The 17,068-nt window shown below is 45.0% G+C and overlaps 1 protein-coding gene across 1 annotated transcript in view; it reads right to left on the bottom strand.

The window, feature by feature from the left end:
• LOC122806648 (paired amphipathic helix protein Sin3a-like) overlaps positions 1–17,068 on the bottom strand; it is a 1,265,677-nt gene that overhangs the window by 403,224 nt on the left and 845,385 nt on the right. Inside the window, exon 10 of the mRNA XM_044077239.1 lies at positions 15,107–15,290. Coding sequence (XP_043933174.1) covers positions 15,107–15,290 — 184 coding nt within the window. The remainder of the gene's footprint in view (positions 1–15,106; positions 15,291–17,068) is intronic.

Raw genomic sequence — 17,068 nt, 5'->3', positions numbered from 1 at the left:
CAGAAGTGTAAATCTTTTTTTCCCCATATGTCCAATGCCCTGGAATCCCTGTCAGAGGGGGTAGGGTTTTTTGCAGTGGAAGCCTTGACCCCTTTGGAACCCTGAGAGATAGTTTCTGGGTCAGCAGCAGGGTTTTTGAAAAGGAATTTGAGAGAGTCAGGAACCCTGTAGTACTTGTCCGGCTTAACAGGAGCTGGAGGTAAGGAATCAGGGGTCAGACTGGACTCTGAAAATACATCAACAGTGTCTAACACAGGTGGAATAGCTAGGGGCCTGTGTTGTGGTAGTAAAAGGAAGTTTCTGAGCCTTTTCTTAGATTGTGAAAAATCTTGGCTCTCCCAGTGGAAATGCTCTCTCATGGTATGCAAGGTTTCACCAAAAGAGTAATCCTCAGGAGGAGAAGCTGAAGGGATAGATTTTTCAGCATCAGAATCCTCATAGGGAGGAAGAGTGTATTCCTGATCAGAAGAGGAATCAGATGAAATGGAAACCTGATCTGAAGATTCATATTCTGTCTCTTGCCTAGGCCTTTTATCAGGAGGGGGATGGGAACCCCTGATCAAAGTAAGTCTTCGGCCATTCTGAGCATCTGCTTTTTGGGCATGGAGGACTGTCCATGAGGCTGTTGTACTTGTTTCTTTGTCTTTAAAGGTGCTTTAGCCTTTGCCTTGGACGCTGAAGTTGTTTTAATGTATAATTGAGTAGGTCTGAAAACACCCTCAGAAGCTGATGCCTGCTCAGCGGCTCCGGACCCATCTGAGAGAATAGTCTCCAAAGGTCCAATACCTTGAGCTTCCAGTGGCCTAGTTGACTCCACGTGGAAGTCGGTAGCGGCCTGCGGCTCTAAAGTAGCGGGCGTCAGGGGCTGCAAAGGCACCTCACTGAGAACTGGCGACTGGCTTAGAAGAAGGCTTGTCGTCGGTTTTGGACCTCGGATGCCTGTCCTTTTCTTTTTCTTTGCGTTTCTTGTGAATTCCAGTAGTCGGATGGCTATCCGACGACATTGTATAATTAAATCTTTTGCCAAAGTAGTGTAATGCAAAATCGTACCGACGCTTAATAGTGTGTTGGTTAAATCTAGCACAAAACCGACAACTAGCAACGTCGTGGTCAGGGCCTAGGCAAGGAATACATTAGGAATGAAAGTCCTTATGAGGTATTTGCTTCCCACAAGAAATACAATTATTAACTTTTTCTGACATTGGTCTGGAGCAAGAAAAAAGTTTCTCCAACGGGGTACTTAGCTTCTAATGAAGACTTCGGATCTGAAATTCGAACACGAAAATCTCAGGAGTCGGCCAACCGGCACTTGTGAACTGCTTATGCTTCGGGCACCGCGCAGCAAGAAAGACTGAAGAAAATGGCGTTGGCTGCATCTTTTATACCCCTGGTGCACTGATGTCAGGGAAGAGGCGACAGCAACCGACGCCGGACCTAGACTTTGGAATTCAGGCCGACTGAGGGTAGCCGGCCAGCAGGATAACCCAAGTGTAATGACTGCAACAGTGAAACACGAAGAACATCTGTTCTGTCTGTTCATTTGTCTAAAAAGCAGATACAGGAAAGTTTGTTTTTTTGGAAAAAAAAAAGGAAGGGATACCAACGATGGCACTAAGATTACCTCAAGAGGTAAGGGGAAAGAAGGTAGAGACAGAGAGGGAAGGCCTGCACCAACAATGGTACTACAGATTACTAAGCTAGTAAGGGAAAAGCACTTTATAAGGGGTAAAGGTTTAGCGACCAATAGCAGAAGGGGATTATCAAAGTAAAAAAAGAGGAAAAAAAAATGTAGAAACATTTTAGAATAATAACATTTTTAAACTACTTAGCCGAGAACTGGCTTGACACATCTTGATAACTACATGGCAAACAAGATCTGAGGTAACAGGGAGAGGGGCATTATGGGTAAAGCTTAGCTCAAGAGTTTTTTGGCTGGCACAAGCTTGTTATAAGGACGGCTCGGTTCCGAGGACTGAACCAACACCCATCAGTAAGGAATGAATGAAGATTAACATCATCAGATCTGTATGTATGAGCTCACAAAGATATTTTAGTATCGAAGGTACCTGTGATTTGTTGGGGTTCTGTCCATTCTCTTAGCACCAAAAGGAAAATCTCTTTCATTTCACTATGTAGGATTTGAATGGTGGGTCTCTTGGCTTCTTAGAGAACTTTAATTACAGTCCTCTGAAAAGAGGTGCCTGTAAGGAATTAGAACCCTATCATCCACAATGTTAGGTTTAGGGATGACAAGCTGGGATGTAGTATTAATCCTTCAGCTGTGTGATGAAATCAGCATGTAGTGGCAGTTTGTAGTAGCTTCCCCTGGTTAGGTCAAAATGCAGAAGAAACCAATTTTGTCTTGGCCCAAAGGGGATCACTATCAAGAGATGTGGCTTTTCTTTTTGGGCCTTTAGAAGAAACTTTGAGATGAGCAGTAGAGGAGGAAAGGAGTACAGGAATCTCCCTGTCCACTGAAAACTGAAAGCATGCATCCCCCTCCAGGTTAAGTGACAAGGGCCCCTTGTACAAAACAGGGTAGCTGTTTGTTGGTCACTAATACAAATAGGTCCATCTGAGGTGTCCTCTTGTTAAGAAAGACCCGTCTGTTGAAGGTCCATTCATAAGGATCCTCCAAGTTCCTGCTCAATTTATCTGCCAACACATTGTCCTGTGAAGGAATGTACATTTTACCAAAGACATATTTTTCTGGTTGGCAATATCCCAGGCAGTCTGTGCCAATCTGCCCAGTTTGTAAGACCTGGTTCCTCTTTCCTTATGTACCATATGACTGTGGTGATGTCTCTGAACACTCTTGGAGGACCTGGCCTCCAAGCATGTAAAAAGACTTGAAGGGCTTGGATGAGGGCCCTCATCTCCTTCTTGTTAACATGTTAGTAGTTTCAGTTGACACATGCTCTGAACTTAGTGCCTTGTCCCTTAGACAAGACATGCTTTTGTCCCTGCACAAACCCTGACTGATTTTCCTCCTTACTCATTCCTGCTCTCCTTTTAATTCACTTCTTCAGTGTATTATATCACTCACATATTTCAATGTCCTTTTTGCTGTACTATGTTTCCTACCTAAAAAAAAAAAAAAAAAAACTTGTTTTTGTTTATTCTGCATTTGTTCCTAGTTCATTCCCTTCTAAATACCTCAGAACACAATAGCATTGTTTTTTCTTTTTCTCTTTCACAAATATTGCAATACTGTTATTATCTGTACTTGATGATAGCTTTTTATATTAATATTGTATAACAATATTTTTTTTTTCTTTTGCTTGGAGCTTTTCTCCCCGGGCCTCTACTGAAAATGGACATGTATCCAGTTAGACTAGCCCGGTCAACAAATGTAAATAAATAAATAAATAGTCTATCCCTGTCCAAACTTCCCATGCCTCGTCCGAGGCATCTATGTGCACTTCTTGAACTCAAAGTGGTGGAGTGAAGGGAAGTCTGGGTTGAGTATCACATGGTCCCTTCGCCTGGAGAACTCTCTCATTAGACAAGGTAATGGAGGGATCACTGTGTCCAGAAGAAGAGGGTGTTGGGACCAAACTGTTTTCAGGTCCCACTGGATTTTCCTCATATCCAGTCTGGTTAGAGGAAAGCATTGGAATAGCTGCTGCCATGAATCCCAAAGCCCTTATCTCTTGCTGAGTACTGGTTGAAGGAAGTCAGGTAAAACTTGAAAGTAAACTGCAAGGCTCTGTGCCTCTTCCTGAGGTAGGTAGGTCTGTATCCTTATGGTGTCCAATCTGCAGCCCAGGAAAACCAAGTTCAGAGCTGGCTGCAAGGAGAACTTCTTGTAGCAGTTAGTGAACCTCAACTATGAAAGAAGGGTTAAGGTTAGTTGGAGACTTTACAGGAGTATCTGAGGACAGGAGGGAGTCTTGGATTAACAAATAGTCTTAAGTAGGGAAACATGTGGATTCCTGTGTTTAACAGAAGCAATTACTGGTGAAAGACACTTTGTGAAAACTTGTGGGGCTGTGGAAAGCCCAAAATACAAAGCGGTAAACTGAAAGTGAGAAGACTCAGCACAAAAAAGAAGGAAGCTAATGCAAAAGGGTTGAATTGGAATATGGAGTTAGGCATCTTTTAGATCTGGAGGTACTAGAAAAGCTTGAGGCAGAATGAATGGAAGCATTGTTTGAAGGGAAAGCATTTAGAACTATGGCACTTTTATAAATGTATTTAGCAGAGAGACAGACAGTTATGGGTCTCCATTGCTCTTTCCTTTCTTTCCTTGGTACTAGGAAAATTATGAAATAGCCTATCTCCACAAATTCCTGGGGTACTGGTTCTATTGTGCCTGCAATTCCCAAAGGATGGGTAGAAGCAGGTGGCTCTGGTTGTGTGGAGGAGGGTTGGCCTGCCATTTAGAGGAGGATTTCCATTCAAGACATGGAGTAGCCCTTTTTTATAAAAGAAGGCAGCAGTGGTCTGTGGTAATCTTTTTCTAGGTTTAGATTGACTGAGTAAGCCTTTTTGAGAAGGGAAGGGCCAACTTGGGGGTAGACTTTGTAGATCGTAACAAAGACTTGTCCCAAAGGGAGACCCTCCCTGAAAAGGAATCTCTCTGTGTTCTCTGGGAATCTCTTTATGGGTGCCTCCCTGTGTTTCTTACTGGGTCTAGCATCTCTTCTAACAAAAAGGTGGGTAATTCATTTGGTACCTAGGTACAGAGGGTTAACAGAAGCTGTCTGCAGTCTCTCGTTCTTGGAGGGTTTGGAAAAGACTGGCTGCCTGAGGTGCAAACAGGAGATTTTTATTTAAAGGGAAATTTATAATTTTAGCTTTCAAGTCTTCAGGTATGGGTTCACTGTGCAAGCATGCATAGCTGTGGAGGGCGGAACTGGTGCCAGCTGTTCTGGATGAGGCCTCTATAGCATCATAACCACATTTAATGCTGTGCATGGCTATCTGTGTAGTCATTTGACATTTGCTGTTTAGAATCAGTCCCTTATGAATCCACCACTACTTTGTTTAAAGAATTGAAAATGGATAAATACTTGGGCATTTGGGTTTGGTAACTTATAGCCTTGAATGCCAAAGTAGAGGAGGTATAAAACTTTTTACCCCCAACTATCCATACCCCTGTTATAACATTGTGTGAAGGGAGACAATGGCATTAGGAAGATTAGAAGGTTTATCTGGAGACAGAGAGGTACTGCAGAGGGAGCTGGCACAGGATTCTTAAACATAAGATCATCAGTGACTTTATAATATTTCTCTGCCCTTTTGGGGGTAGGAGGCTGCAAGTCAGGAGCAGCAGAAGTGGACTAAAAGGCATCTCAGAAGATCTCAACAACAGGGGAAACTGGGGACTGCCCATTTCCAAGAAGATTTCCAAGAAGTTGCATCTTTTCTGAACCCCTGTAATCTGCCTAGACTTCCACTCAAAATGTTTCATCATGTTTATACTTTCCAAAAGAAGCTTCTTCCACAGAAGAGTCGTCATCATCTGAATGGACTTGGTCAGGGGAGTACATCTGAGAAGAATACGTCATGGAATGACGTGAATCAGAAGCCTCCTCATCTTCAGAAGGAGATGAATCCACACAACCTTTTGAGGGGTCGGGCGGTATGCTGTGAAGAAATGGAGGGTAGCTTCAGGGTCACAGTGGCTTTGTGTAGGCCTTGAGAAAAATCTATCCATTCTTCCTCCCTAGGAGGAGAAGGGGAAGAAGTTACATGTATAGTTTTTTGGCATTTCTCCTTTGGTGTGATGTCAGACTGAACCAAATGTGGTGGTTCAGAATCCTGACATTCTCAGTAAGTTTACCTGAGATCCTCTATCCAGCTAGTACCTGGGAAATGCCCTTTGGACCTTCCAAGAGGATATGTGGTTCAGCTTTATCTGTGGGTTCCTCAGTCATAACAGCCTCTGACACGGTCTCAATAGAGGGCATATGAGGTGGAACACACTGGGAGTTCTGAAACATCAGCAGGTATGTTGTAGATAGAAAGCGGACAGAGTTGCTGGCCTAGTATTTTTAAGCTTTTTAAGAGGTAGCGCAACATCCAGGAAACAGGAATCCACCATCTTGGAGTGGGCCAAGCATTCAAGAAATTGGGTCTCTAGAAAAGTATTAAGCGAGGACAAACAGGATCATAATGCCTTAGGCACAAATGATTGGCAAATGGACAGGCCTTGTTGGTGTGTTCTGCCCCTAAGTGGAAAAGAGATTGGGTATGGAAGTCATCGTACGTAATCTGCCCACAATACTCACACTTGCCTCTTCTAGCTGACATCTAATACCAGTAATCAAAATACTTGAAAAGCAAAGGAAGGATCCCCAGTGGGGCACTTGATCAGTTTAGATGAAACAATGATACCAATGACCAAACAATCAGTCATCCATAAAATACACAATTTGCATTTGGGCTGGTGGCAAGATAGTCGGAGGATTACGCTCATATTACACCTGTATACCCCTATGCTTACAAGGTGAGGTCACACATCTGGTACACGAGCTTGGGAAGGTAAAGCTTTGATATCCTAGTTGGAAGTCATCAGTGATAACTCCTTCATTATGAATACTGCAACAGTGACTTCAGTCAAGACATCCAAGGTCTTTGCAACATTTCTATTGGCCAGGCAATGCAAAAGATGTTAACAGGACAATGCAAGACAGTGGTGAGAAAAGGTAAGACAGGAGCTGAGGCTCCTTTGACACCCTTGCCTCTTACTGAAGAACCATTTCTAATAGTGGATGGGGGGCTTTCAGCACTCAGCACAGGTAAGCAGTATATCTTGGTGGTGGCAGACTGTGCTGTTAAGTATCAAGAAGTGTTGCTAAGCTATAGGTACCATAATTTATTACTCTGCAGTTTGCTTACTTTTAAGAGTGGACATTATTTTGTAACCTTGGTATGCCAAACTGCTGCACCTGGTGGCAGTGAGTCACCATAAAAGCAGGTAGGGGTTGTAACACTCAAAGGTATTTAGCATCATCTTCCAGAATTTCTTGAGTGTGGGTGTGAAGGTGTGTGTGTGAGTGTGAGTGCGTGCATGTGTGAATGGAAAAGTTTTAGTCAAAATCCAGTTACTTTTTAGTAAGATAACACTGCAAGGCAATGGTCTGACAGTGAAAATGAACACCAGTATATTCAAAGTTCAACACGGCTCTTTCTTGGGGTGTTCCCCTTTTTCTGAGACATGTCAATCTCAGAGTTGGTATATACAAGTGTGGGGTACTGGGGCCCCTTGAAACAAACAACTTTAAAAGAGATCACAGAGTTCAACATTCACTGTTCTGCATTTTCATACTTAAAAAAAAAAAAAAAGATTTCACTTTGAGTCTTGGAATTACAATAGGAAGACAGTAGCTGGCATTGGTTATTGCCTAGTGCAGTAGTGCTCATTTACTATACGAGCTTAAAGGAGAACCGCACCCACAGACTGAAAAAAAAAGGGTCTACTTAAGTTCAGCGAACGATCAGATGATCAAACGCTGTTAGGTCGAACACTAAGTGTTGAACCGGCAAAATAGCGAATGGCCGGAACAGCAAATTTTTTCCCAGGGATTCCGGGTTGTGTCTTTCCTCCATTGTAGTGCGATCTCGGAGTTAGTATATTTAAGTAGGGTGTGTGTGGGGGGCACAGGCCCCCACATAGGGGGTGTGGTGGACAAAGCCCCCCACTTTATTTAGTGTTTTTTTTTGTTTTTGAGCGGTGGTGGGTTCTATAGGGGTGGCCAGTAGCGAATTTGGCAATTTTGTTGTAGCATGACTCACGATTATTTAGGTCTGATTTATGAATGTTTGTAAATACTTGGGAGCTGTATAGGAGGGTGAAGAGTAGTTGTGTGCAGGCAGTGGCTAGTATGGCAATATCTGTAAGGTAAGGTTTAATTCTACATAGGGTGCCTAGTTTAGAGTGGACTTTTTTTAATGGTGAGGGAGATGTGTGTATTGAAACTTAGGCTTTCATCAATTGTGACACCTACAAGTCTGGTTTGGTTAGTGGGTTCTATTTTGGTTCCGTTTGTGGACAGGATTGAAAATGGAGTCAGACATGTTTTGGGTTTATTATAATTGAAAGCAACTAACTTGGTTCTGTTAGGGTTTAATATGAGTTGGTGGTTAGCGAGGTAGTTTTCAATGTCCTGGAAGGATTTTTGCATTGTTGTTTGTAGATCCTGGGGTGAGGGGGCTGAGCAGATTAGTGGAGAGTCGTCAGCATACTAGAATTCCTAAAAATGAAACTGGAAGTTTTGCCAAACAATGTAAGGATTAAAATATGAAGACAGAAAGAGACTACGGTGCAGCAAAAATAAGTGTCCCACTGTAAGTAGGTAGACAGAAAAAGATGCAACAGGCATTGAAAATACAATTCTGCGTGATCATCCCTATCTGTAAGAAAAAAAAAAGTTATGTACTCACCATAACATTCCATCCAAATAGTTATACTTCATTCTCTGCAACCTCTGGGTATTCGGATCCATATTGGATCTGAGCCAGCAACTTTTTCCAAGCATCTGCTCCAAGCTCCTACCCTTAACCATAATCCCTGACATCTCCTACCTTCCCTCAAATCGAGTTTGCCACTATCCAGACCATCAGCAACTCAATAACATCACTAACCTAGAACAGGTTCGGGGGAAAGAGGGCGGGACGGTTGCAGAAAATGAAGTATAACTACTCAGATGGAACGTTATGGTGAGTACATAACTTCTTTATCTGAAGTAGTTAACTTAATTTATCTGCAACCTGTGGGACAGAGTCCCCAGCTACCAAAACTCCTGGGAGGCCCTCATTGGAGGCCTTCATGGAAGGATATTCCTGAGCACCACAGAACCAAAGGATGCTCTCCCTCTAGAGATCAAATCCAACTTATAATGAGAAATGAATGTATGTGACCTTGCCAGGTCACTGCTGCACAGATATCATCCAGTGAAACCCTAGACCAAAAAAGAAGCAGAAGTTGCCATAGATCTGGTAGAATGAGCTTTAACAGGACCAGGCGGGGACAGACCTTTGTCCTTATAGACTTGCAGTACACATTGTGTAATCCATCTAGCTAAGGAGACCTTGGATATGGCTTTGCCCAAAAAGGGTCTAGAAAAGGACAGGAATAACTGGCTGGACTTACAAAAGGGTTTAGTTCTGTGTAAATAGAAACAAAGCTGTTTATGAACATCTAGCAAATGCAGTTTATATTCACCCTTGCTCTGAATATTTGGAAGGAAAACAGGCAGGTTAATTGTCTGATTAATGTTTGATTCAGAAGCAATTTTCGGTAAGAAGGAAGGGTTCGTGCGGAGCGAGACCCTGTCTTTATGAAAGATCAAGTAAGGGGGCACAGCAGACAAAGCTTGAATCTCAGAGACTTTCCTGGCCAAAGTAATGGCCACTAGGAAGGCTGTCTTCCAGGGTAAGAACTTCAAATCTACTGATGCTACAGGTTCAAAGGGAGGAGCAACTAACGCCTGAAGAACTAGGGTAAGGTCCCTAGGAGGGACTGAGTCCTTAACGGGAGAGCGCAAAAGAAAGGTGCCTTTCAGAAAAGCTTTACACAGTCTCAAAGAGGCCAGAGCATTCATATTTTCACTGACATGAAAATTAGATATGGCCACCAGTTGCACTTTTATCGTGGAGGAACTAGCCCCTTGTTAGAAAATATTGGCCAAAAACTCCAACACTGCAGGAACGGGGCTGTAAAGGGATCTAGGTACCTCTGAGAAATCCAAATATTGAAGTGTTTCCATCTGCTGCGGTAAATCTTCCTGGTGGAAGCCTTATGGGATGCCAACAGAATAGTCCTCACTGAAGATGACAGACCGGCAGTCCTAGCAATCAGGGGAACTGAAGCAACCAAGCCGTCAGCTTGAGGCTGTCCAGGTCAGGTGGACAGATGCCTGAAGGATGAGAGATGAGATCCAGGCAAGGATCCAGAATCCGAGGAGGAGTTAGAACATGAGACCAGAGGAAGGGGACCCACACCTGACGAGGCCATAACGGGGCAATGGGAGATCACTTTGCACCCTAGTCGGCAAGCTTTCAGAAGAAACTTTGGAATGAGAGATAACGGGGGGGGGGTAAACATACAGTAACCCGGAGGCCGAGCATGGATGACAGCGTCTTTAGGGGAGTCCCCTGGTGAGGGGATCAGAGCAAAGAACTCGCTGCACTTCGCATTGAAAGGAGGTGCAAAGAGATCGCAAGGCTGACCCCATGCAAGGAAGATCTCCTCCACTATCGACTGTTTCAGAGACCACGCATATGGCATTAGAATAGCCTGACTCAATCTGTCCGTTAAAATTTTGGAGTGTCCCGGGATGTGTGTTGCAATCAGAAACGGACTGGTGGAGATTGCCTACTCCCACACTCTCCTAGCCTTGTGACAGAGAGGGTAAGACCTGGTCTCCCCCTGTTTGTTGATGTACTAGACAACAGACATGTAGTCTGACTGAACTGCAATCGTCCCTGGGGGGAAGAACAGCATGAAAGGCTTGCAACGCTAAAAGCACTGCCCTCATCTCCAGAACACTGATATGCAATCTGGTCTCGGTCTGGGACCACGTGCCTTGGACCATACTTCCCAAATAGTGCCCCCCCCACCTGAGCTGGGAGGCGTCCATGGTCACAGTGGCTTGGGCTGTGGGTGCTACGAAGGGTCGCCCTGCCAAGATTTCCGGCGATTGGAGCCACCACAGAAGAGAGGTCTTGCAGGCTCTGCTGATTCGAATTGGACAGTCCATGGGGGAGGTCTAGCCAAGACCACTGTACTGCAAGGATCCACTGAAGCACCCGCATGTGAAATTGCACAGAGGGAAGGATTGAGATTGCTCCGGCCATGTGGAGCCTAGGGTTTGGAGAACATCGCCTGCCATTGGCAGTCTGGGGCCAAGGATTGCTGATACATGGGCCCATAGGCTCTGGACCCTGTCTCAAGTAAGAAAGACTTTCATTTGTAGGGTTGTCCAGAAATGCCCCTATAAACTCCAAGATCTGTACCGGGTTCAAGAGGGACTTGGAGACATTGATGGTAATTCCCTAGGTTGACTGCAAGATGCAGGAAGGAGTCTCTGGCCATGCAAATACGATGCTTGGTGGCAGCAGCGAGGAGCCAATAGTCTATGTAAGGAAACATCTTTATTCCCTGAAGCCTCAGGTGAGCCGCTAAGACTGCCATAACCTTGGTAAACACCCTGGGGGTGGTAGGGCTCTGAACTGGACATGATTGGCTCCCAGCCGGAATTGAAGGAATCTCCTGGAGCTTCTGCAAATTTTGATATGGTAGTACGCATCCTGAAGATCTATTGAGCACATCCAGTCACATTCTTGGAGATAAGGTAGAATGAACTGCAGGGTGACCATCCGGAATTTCTGCTTGGCTACAGTCAGGTTCAGGGTTGACAGGCCCAATATGGGCCTGAGGTCCCCCCATCTTTTTTGGCACTAAAAAAAACCTGGAGTAAATGCCTAATCCGGACTGATCTGGGGGAACCAGTTAGATGGCTCGTTTGCGAAGCAGTTTGAAATCTCTTGTACTGCCACCTCCCTTTGAGCGGGTGGAACATCCGGGAGGCACTTTGTTTGGACAGGAGGTGTAACGAACAGGATGGAGTAGCCTCTGGATATTATTTGAAGCACTCAAAAGTCCGCAGTAATGGACTCCCAAAGCCATTAGGTACAATGATAATCTTCCCCCGACTGTCTCCAGAGTAGGACAGTTGGAGAACCCCTCAGGGGTGCTGCGTGGGTCTGTCCGAAAAGGTCTCCCTAGAACCAAAATTCCTCGGCCCCCCTCTGCCTCTGGGGCTGTGTCTTGTCCCCCTCTGCCTCTAGGGGCTGAGTTATCCTGAGAGTACCGGGAAAACTGAGATTTTCGGGACCACATCTTCTTTTGCCCTCTCAGATTCTTAAAAAAGGATCTTTGAGGGCTAGAGAAGCGGAATCCGACAGCAGACAGAGTCTTCCCGTCATTCTCGCTCTGGACCAGTGTGTCACGTACTGTCTTCCCGAACAGGGAAGAACCATCGAAGGGAGCATTTGTGAAGGACACCTTGAAGGGATCCGCGAATTGACACAGTCTGAGCCAAGAGTGTTACCTCATAGCTACGCTAGTCCCAGCTGGCCTAGTTGCTCCTTTCGTGGCATGGGAAAGAAGACCCATGGACGTGTTAGATACAGATTTGAGAGTCGACATTTTCACGGAGAATAATCGCTTGTCCTCCGGCAACAAAGACTCTGGGGGGTGACACAGCGAACTCTGTGACTGGGTCTCGCTGAAGTCGTATGACGTGTGCCAAATAATTCAGCGCTTGAATAGAAAATGTCGCTGAAGAAAAAACTCGCTTCCCAAACAGATCCACCGCCTTAGACTCCTTGTCTGGAGGGTGGACCGAGGAACTTTCCTGTCCCAGTTCCCTCTTGGTAGCAGCTGCAACCACCGCATCCACCGGGGATCCCTTGGTACCAGGCCTGTCTGTCTGAAGGAGGAGAGAGGATCCTGTCCGGGCATTTTGGTACTGGCCCTATTGTGTCAGGCTCCTTCCATGCCCGCAAGGATCCACTAAGGGATCCGCAGGAGGGGACACCCAGGATGTAGATGGGACCATGCCAAAGGCCTCCAGGTATACAGATTCATCCGTAGAGGGTTTTGGGGCTGCACAACCTCCCCTCTGGCGGAGGATCTCCATGATGTCTCCAAAGGAGACATCCTCGGGAGGTGACGTGGGAGAACCCTCACCTTCATCTAAGTCAGTATCTTCTGTCAGGGACTCGGGGGGGGGGGGTCCATGTGCCTCCTTTTACATGAGTGCTTACGGGGACCCTCTTCAGTGGGGACTCTCTGAAGAGGGATCGTGAGTCACGGGGGGAGGGGGGTTCCACGATGGGATCCATCTGGGAGTCCTCTAGCATGGGCTGTCCCTGGGACAAGCTGAAGGGAGTCATGACCACATCCACGGGAGCCTGGGCAGAGTCCAAGGGAATAGGCTGGGGTCTTGATCCTTTGGAGAGAACCCTCTCCACCACGTCGAATGCCAATGGAGAGCATACCTCCTTAGCAACCAATAAGGAGGAAGCGCTCCCCAGCTCTGCCATGAGGATCGGGGCAGAGGTAACCGGGGTTCCAAAGGAACGGCTTGGATCAGACAACGTCGGAGTCGAAGACACCTCCATTCCCTCGGATCTGACTCCCCGTTCTCGGCCCCGAGAGTTGCTTGGATCAGAACAGGTCTGATCCGAGGAACTCAAGGTAATTGCTGGTGTCGAAGTTGGAGGAACCGTCGGTGCCAAACCCCCAGCTCTGAGGATCCTCGGATCCATACACCCCGAAACCGCAGGCAGGATAGGGGCCTGACAAGACTCCCATTTGGATTTGAGTGCAAATGAACCTCCTCATCATCCTGTCCATATCTAACACTGACAGAGTCAGAGTCGAGCGCAAGGAGGCAACCGACTTGGATCTGGCTGGTCGGTGCGACAACCTCGATGAAGGCCTCGGGTCCAAGGGCTCCGTCGGCTCCGGGGGGAACCTCGGGGAGTGGAGCCAAGGAGAAGTAGTCCTAGTCACTGTGGAAGGCGGGCTAGGGAAGGGCTCCCGCACTGGAGACCGCTTGTGGTACCTATCCCCTCCCTTCTCTTTTCCTTTAGTTCCCCCCTTCAACAGGCTTAATGGGAGGTTGAGTCCCAGCCTGGGATGGGGTGGGGGCTTTATCAGCTACTGGAAGTGCCGAGGTCGCCGTGTCCAAGGCAGAAACTGGTAGAAGGCCCTTAGCTACCAGTTTTGCCTTCCTTTCTTTTAGGGCCCTAGGGCTGAACCCCGCACACACACACTACATTGCAAAGAAAGATGGGGAACACCCAGACAAATAACACACAGAGTGTGGCCATCAGCCGGTGAAAGCTTGTGGCAACACACTGTGCATTTTTTAAAAGTGGGTTTTGGCTGCTCAGCCATACTAAGGACCCACTCAGCCAAAACTTAAGCCAAAACTACCACTTAAATACTAAGGTTGGAGAGGCCTACTATACTACCTAACTACAACTTTAACTTTTTTTTTTTATACACAAAAAAACGATGAACAGTGAAAGGGAGGAAAGGGTTAAAGTAACGACTACACACACTCACTAAAAGTACAAGAAAAACTATTACTTACTATACCCAACTTGGAGCTAAAGAGATCCCGATGCTTATGCATGAAGCGGCAAACGAGATCTGAGGGAAGGCAGGACATGTGAGTGATTATGGGTAAGGGGAGGAGCTTGGAGCAGATGCTTGGAAAAAGTTGCAGGCTCGGATCCGATATGGATCCGAATACCCACAGGTTGCAGATAAATGAAGTTAACTACTTCAGATTGGTAATTACACCTGACTAACTAAAAGAAAGCAGAGTATGTGTGAAAACACATGTAAAGTCAATGCAGTGACAGCAGCTTAGGGATTATGATGTAATATTTTAAAGCCAAACACTGCACTGTGGGAAACCCTAGAGGTAGACTAAAAAAATCAAGATGACTGACCCCATGTTGGCAAACTCTGGAATTACATTTAAAAATATTAAACAAAATGTATATAAAGTCCAAAAGTGGTGTTAAAATGTAGGAAACATCAGGACATGATGAAATAAACGTGTTTTTTTCAGGTCTGTGGGTGTGGTTCTCCTTTAAGGCCATTTTCCTCACACATACTATTATCACGATTTCGGAAAGAAGTATGGATTCAAAAACCATAGCTCCTGTCAATCACCTACTGCAGAGGGGTCCCTTGTTATATAACCACTTAATCCCACACATAAATATCTACCATGTCACCAGTATATAAAATAATTACAATAACCCTATCTACAGGAAATACTACAACAATCTGTAAGAAGAATCAAGAGCAATAAATGTCTAATGTCTTCAGGATTCTGTTTACTACAACTCTTTAAAGCTGCAAACAGAAACAGGAATGGCCTTTGTGCACTTCGAACACTGGCATTTAAAATACAGCATGGAAAATTAACAGGAGAAGGTACACCATTCACATAAATGAGCTGGACAACCAACTGCACTAAATTCACTTCTGGCTTATAACATCTACAGGGTAAAATACATTTTTACTCTATTTATGTATTGTTCTTTTCAATATTAGATGCTTTATTACCTCATCATATATGCCCTCTATCTCATTTAACAGACTCTTCGATCTCAGCACCTTTGTATCATTTTGTTTGAAGTTAATACCCTGAAGGTCTAAAGATTTCAGATAGTATTTTTCATTCTGTTCCCTCCAGATCTTGTTGAACCCTCTCTGAGCTTCTCTCCATTCTTCGTCTTTCATCCTTAGTCTAAAAGACAAAAATGTGACATGATGCCAAAAACTTCTGTTGTAACATGGAATTTGGAACAAACACAATGACAAATCATCCCATTCAGCTTGCCATCTGTAACAAATACATGCATAAATTCTACAAATGGGGTTTACTTACTTAAAACTGCAGAATTACAGACCCTTCCAAAGATAGATAACACAACTTAAAGTCTGCCTCTTCCCAGTAATCTGGGAGGGATACTACACTCTAATCAGTGACACCAGGTCTTACACAAAAGAAACAAGATGGTTAGTTGGGATATCAATTTATTTTAGCACCTGCACCAGGAATATGAATACAACTTAAAATCCAGACGGCTGACATATCTTAGTTACAATCCTCCGAACAATGGCAAAGGCTGGACATGTGATACCCCTGCAATAATTAATACTGCTTAAATATCAAAACTGCCAAACACAAGTTCCATGATTCTGATCCATGGTATGGTGGAAACGAGGAACCAACCCTTTGGAAAACACATTAACTATTCGTATAAAACTATCAAGTGTGGGTAAACGGCAATTCACTGGGCTATATGAAGAGAGATATGACTGAGCTCTTAGGCTATGTGTCTCAGGCAGGTATGCCCCTAGTCTTAAGAAGCATTTTACCTTCACCTAGAATGATGCCACAGTACAAACAGAAAATGATTGACTTCAATAACTGGGTTAGTTTTTGGTGTCATTCTAAGGGGATCCAGTATCTGTCAGCCTGGGATGACATGATCAACAAACCTTGATGCTTTGCCAGAGATGGTCCTCATCTGTCACCCCTGGGACTTGGAGCCTTTTTAGGCAGTGTCACAAGGACAAAACTCCAGACATGAAAATACCAACCAAAAGGAAAGTACAGTTTTGTACCTACCATAAATGTAGATGTTTGAGTGCTAATACAGCTGCAGTCATAACAGATGGGTTCTCCTGCCGTCAGGCGGGTCCTCGGTCGGCCGAATTCCAAAGTCTAGGTCGGGCGTCGGTTGTCGTCGCTTCTTCCCTGACGTCAGTGTGACAGGGGTATAAAGGAACCAGCCAATGCCATTTTCTTCAGTTTTTCTTGCCCCAGATGTCAAGGTGCCCCCAGAAGAAAGGCAATAATAAATTTGTGTGATAATGCAGTGCTATATAATCAAAATACAGTAGTTGCAAGCAAATACATCATAAATGAAAACCCCAATCAGGTTGTATGAGGATGTGTTAGCCTATAGGCCTGTCCCAAGAGGGGAAGGAGGGAGGGAAACCTGGACTGCAGCTGTATTAGCACTCGAACATCTACATTTATGGTAGGTACAAAACTGTACTATGTTCATCGTGCATACAGCTGCAGTCATAACAGATGGGTAGAATCCCAAAGCTAAGAAAGGGGTGGTAGGCACTAGTTGGAACTAGGAGGAGCCAAAATGCCTTGCAAGACTGCAGTGGCAAAGCCTGCTTTAGATTTGGAGTATAATGGTAGGTTGTAGTACTTGGAGAAGGTATGCACAGAACTCCAAGTGGCTGCTTCCAAAATATCCTTGGTAGGAACTCCTCTGAGGAAGGCTGCAGAGGTGGCTGTGGCCCTGGTGGAATGAGTTCTAATGCCTGTAGGAACAGTTTTGCCATGAAAGGAATAGCAAAAGCGTATGCAGTGGGCTATCCATTTTGAGATTGTCTGTTTGGAAATTGGCTTCCCTTTAGCTCCTACCGGATAGGCCACAAAGAGCTGTTCTGATTTTCTGAAAGGCTTTGTTCTGTTCAAATAATAACGCAGCTGTCTGT

This window comes from Protopterus annectens, chromosome 7.part0 (assembly GCF_019279795.1).
Source record: "Protopterus annectens isolate FY-2018-M chromosome 7.part0, PAN1.0, whole genome shotgun sequence".
In the NCBI taxonomy this organism is placed as follows: Eukaryota; Metazoa; Chordata; order Ceratodontiformes; family Protopteridae; genus Protopterus; species Protopterus annectens.
This window is presented reverse-complemented; position numbering and strand designations above follow the sequence as displayed.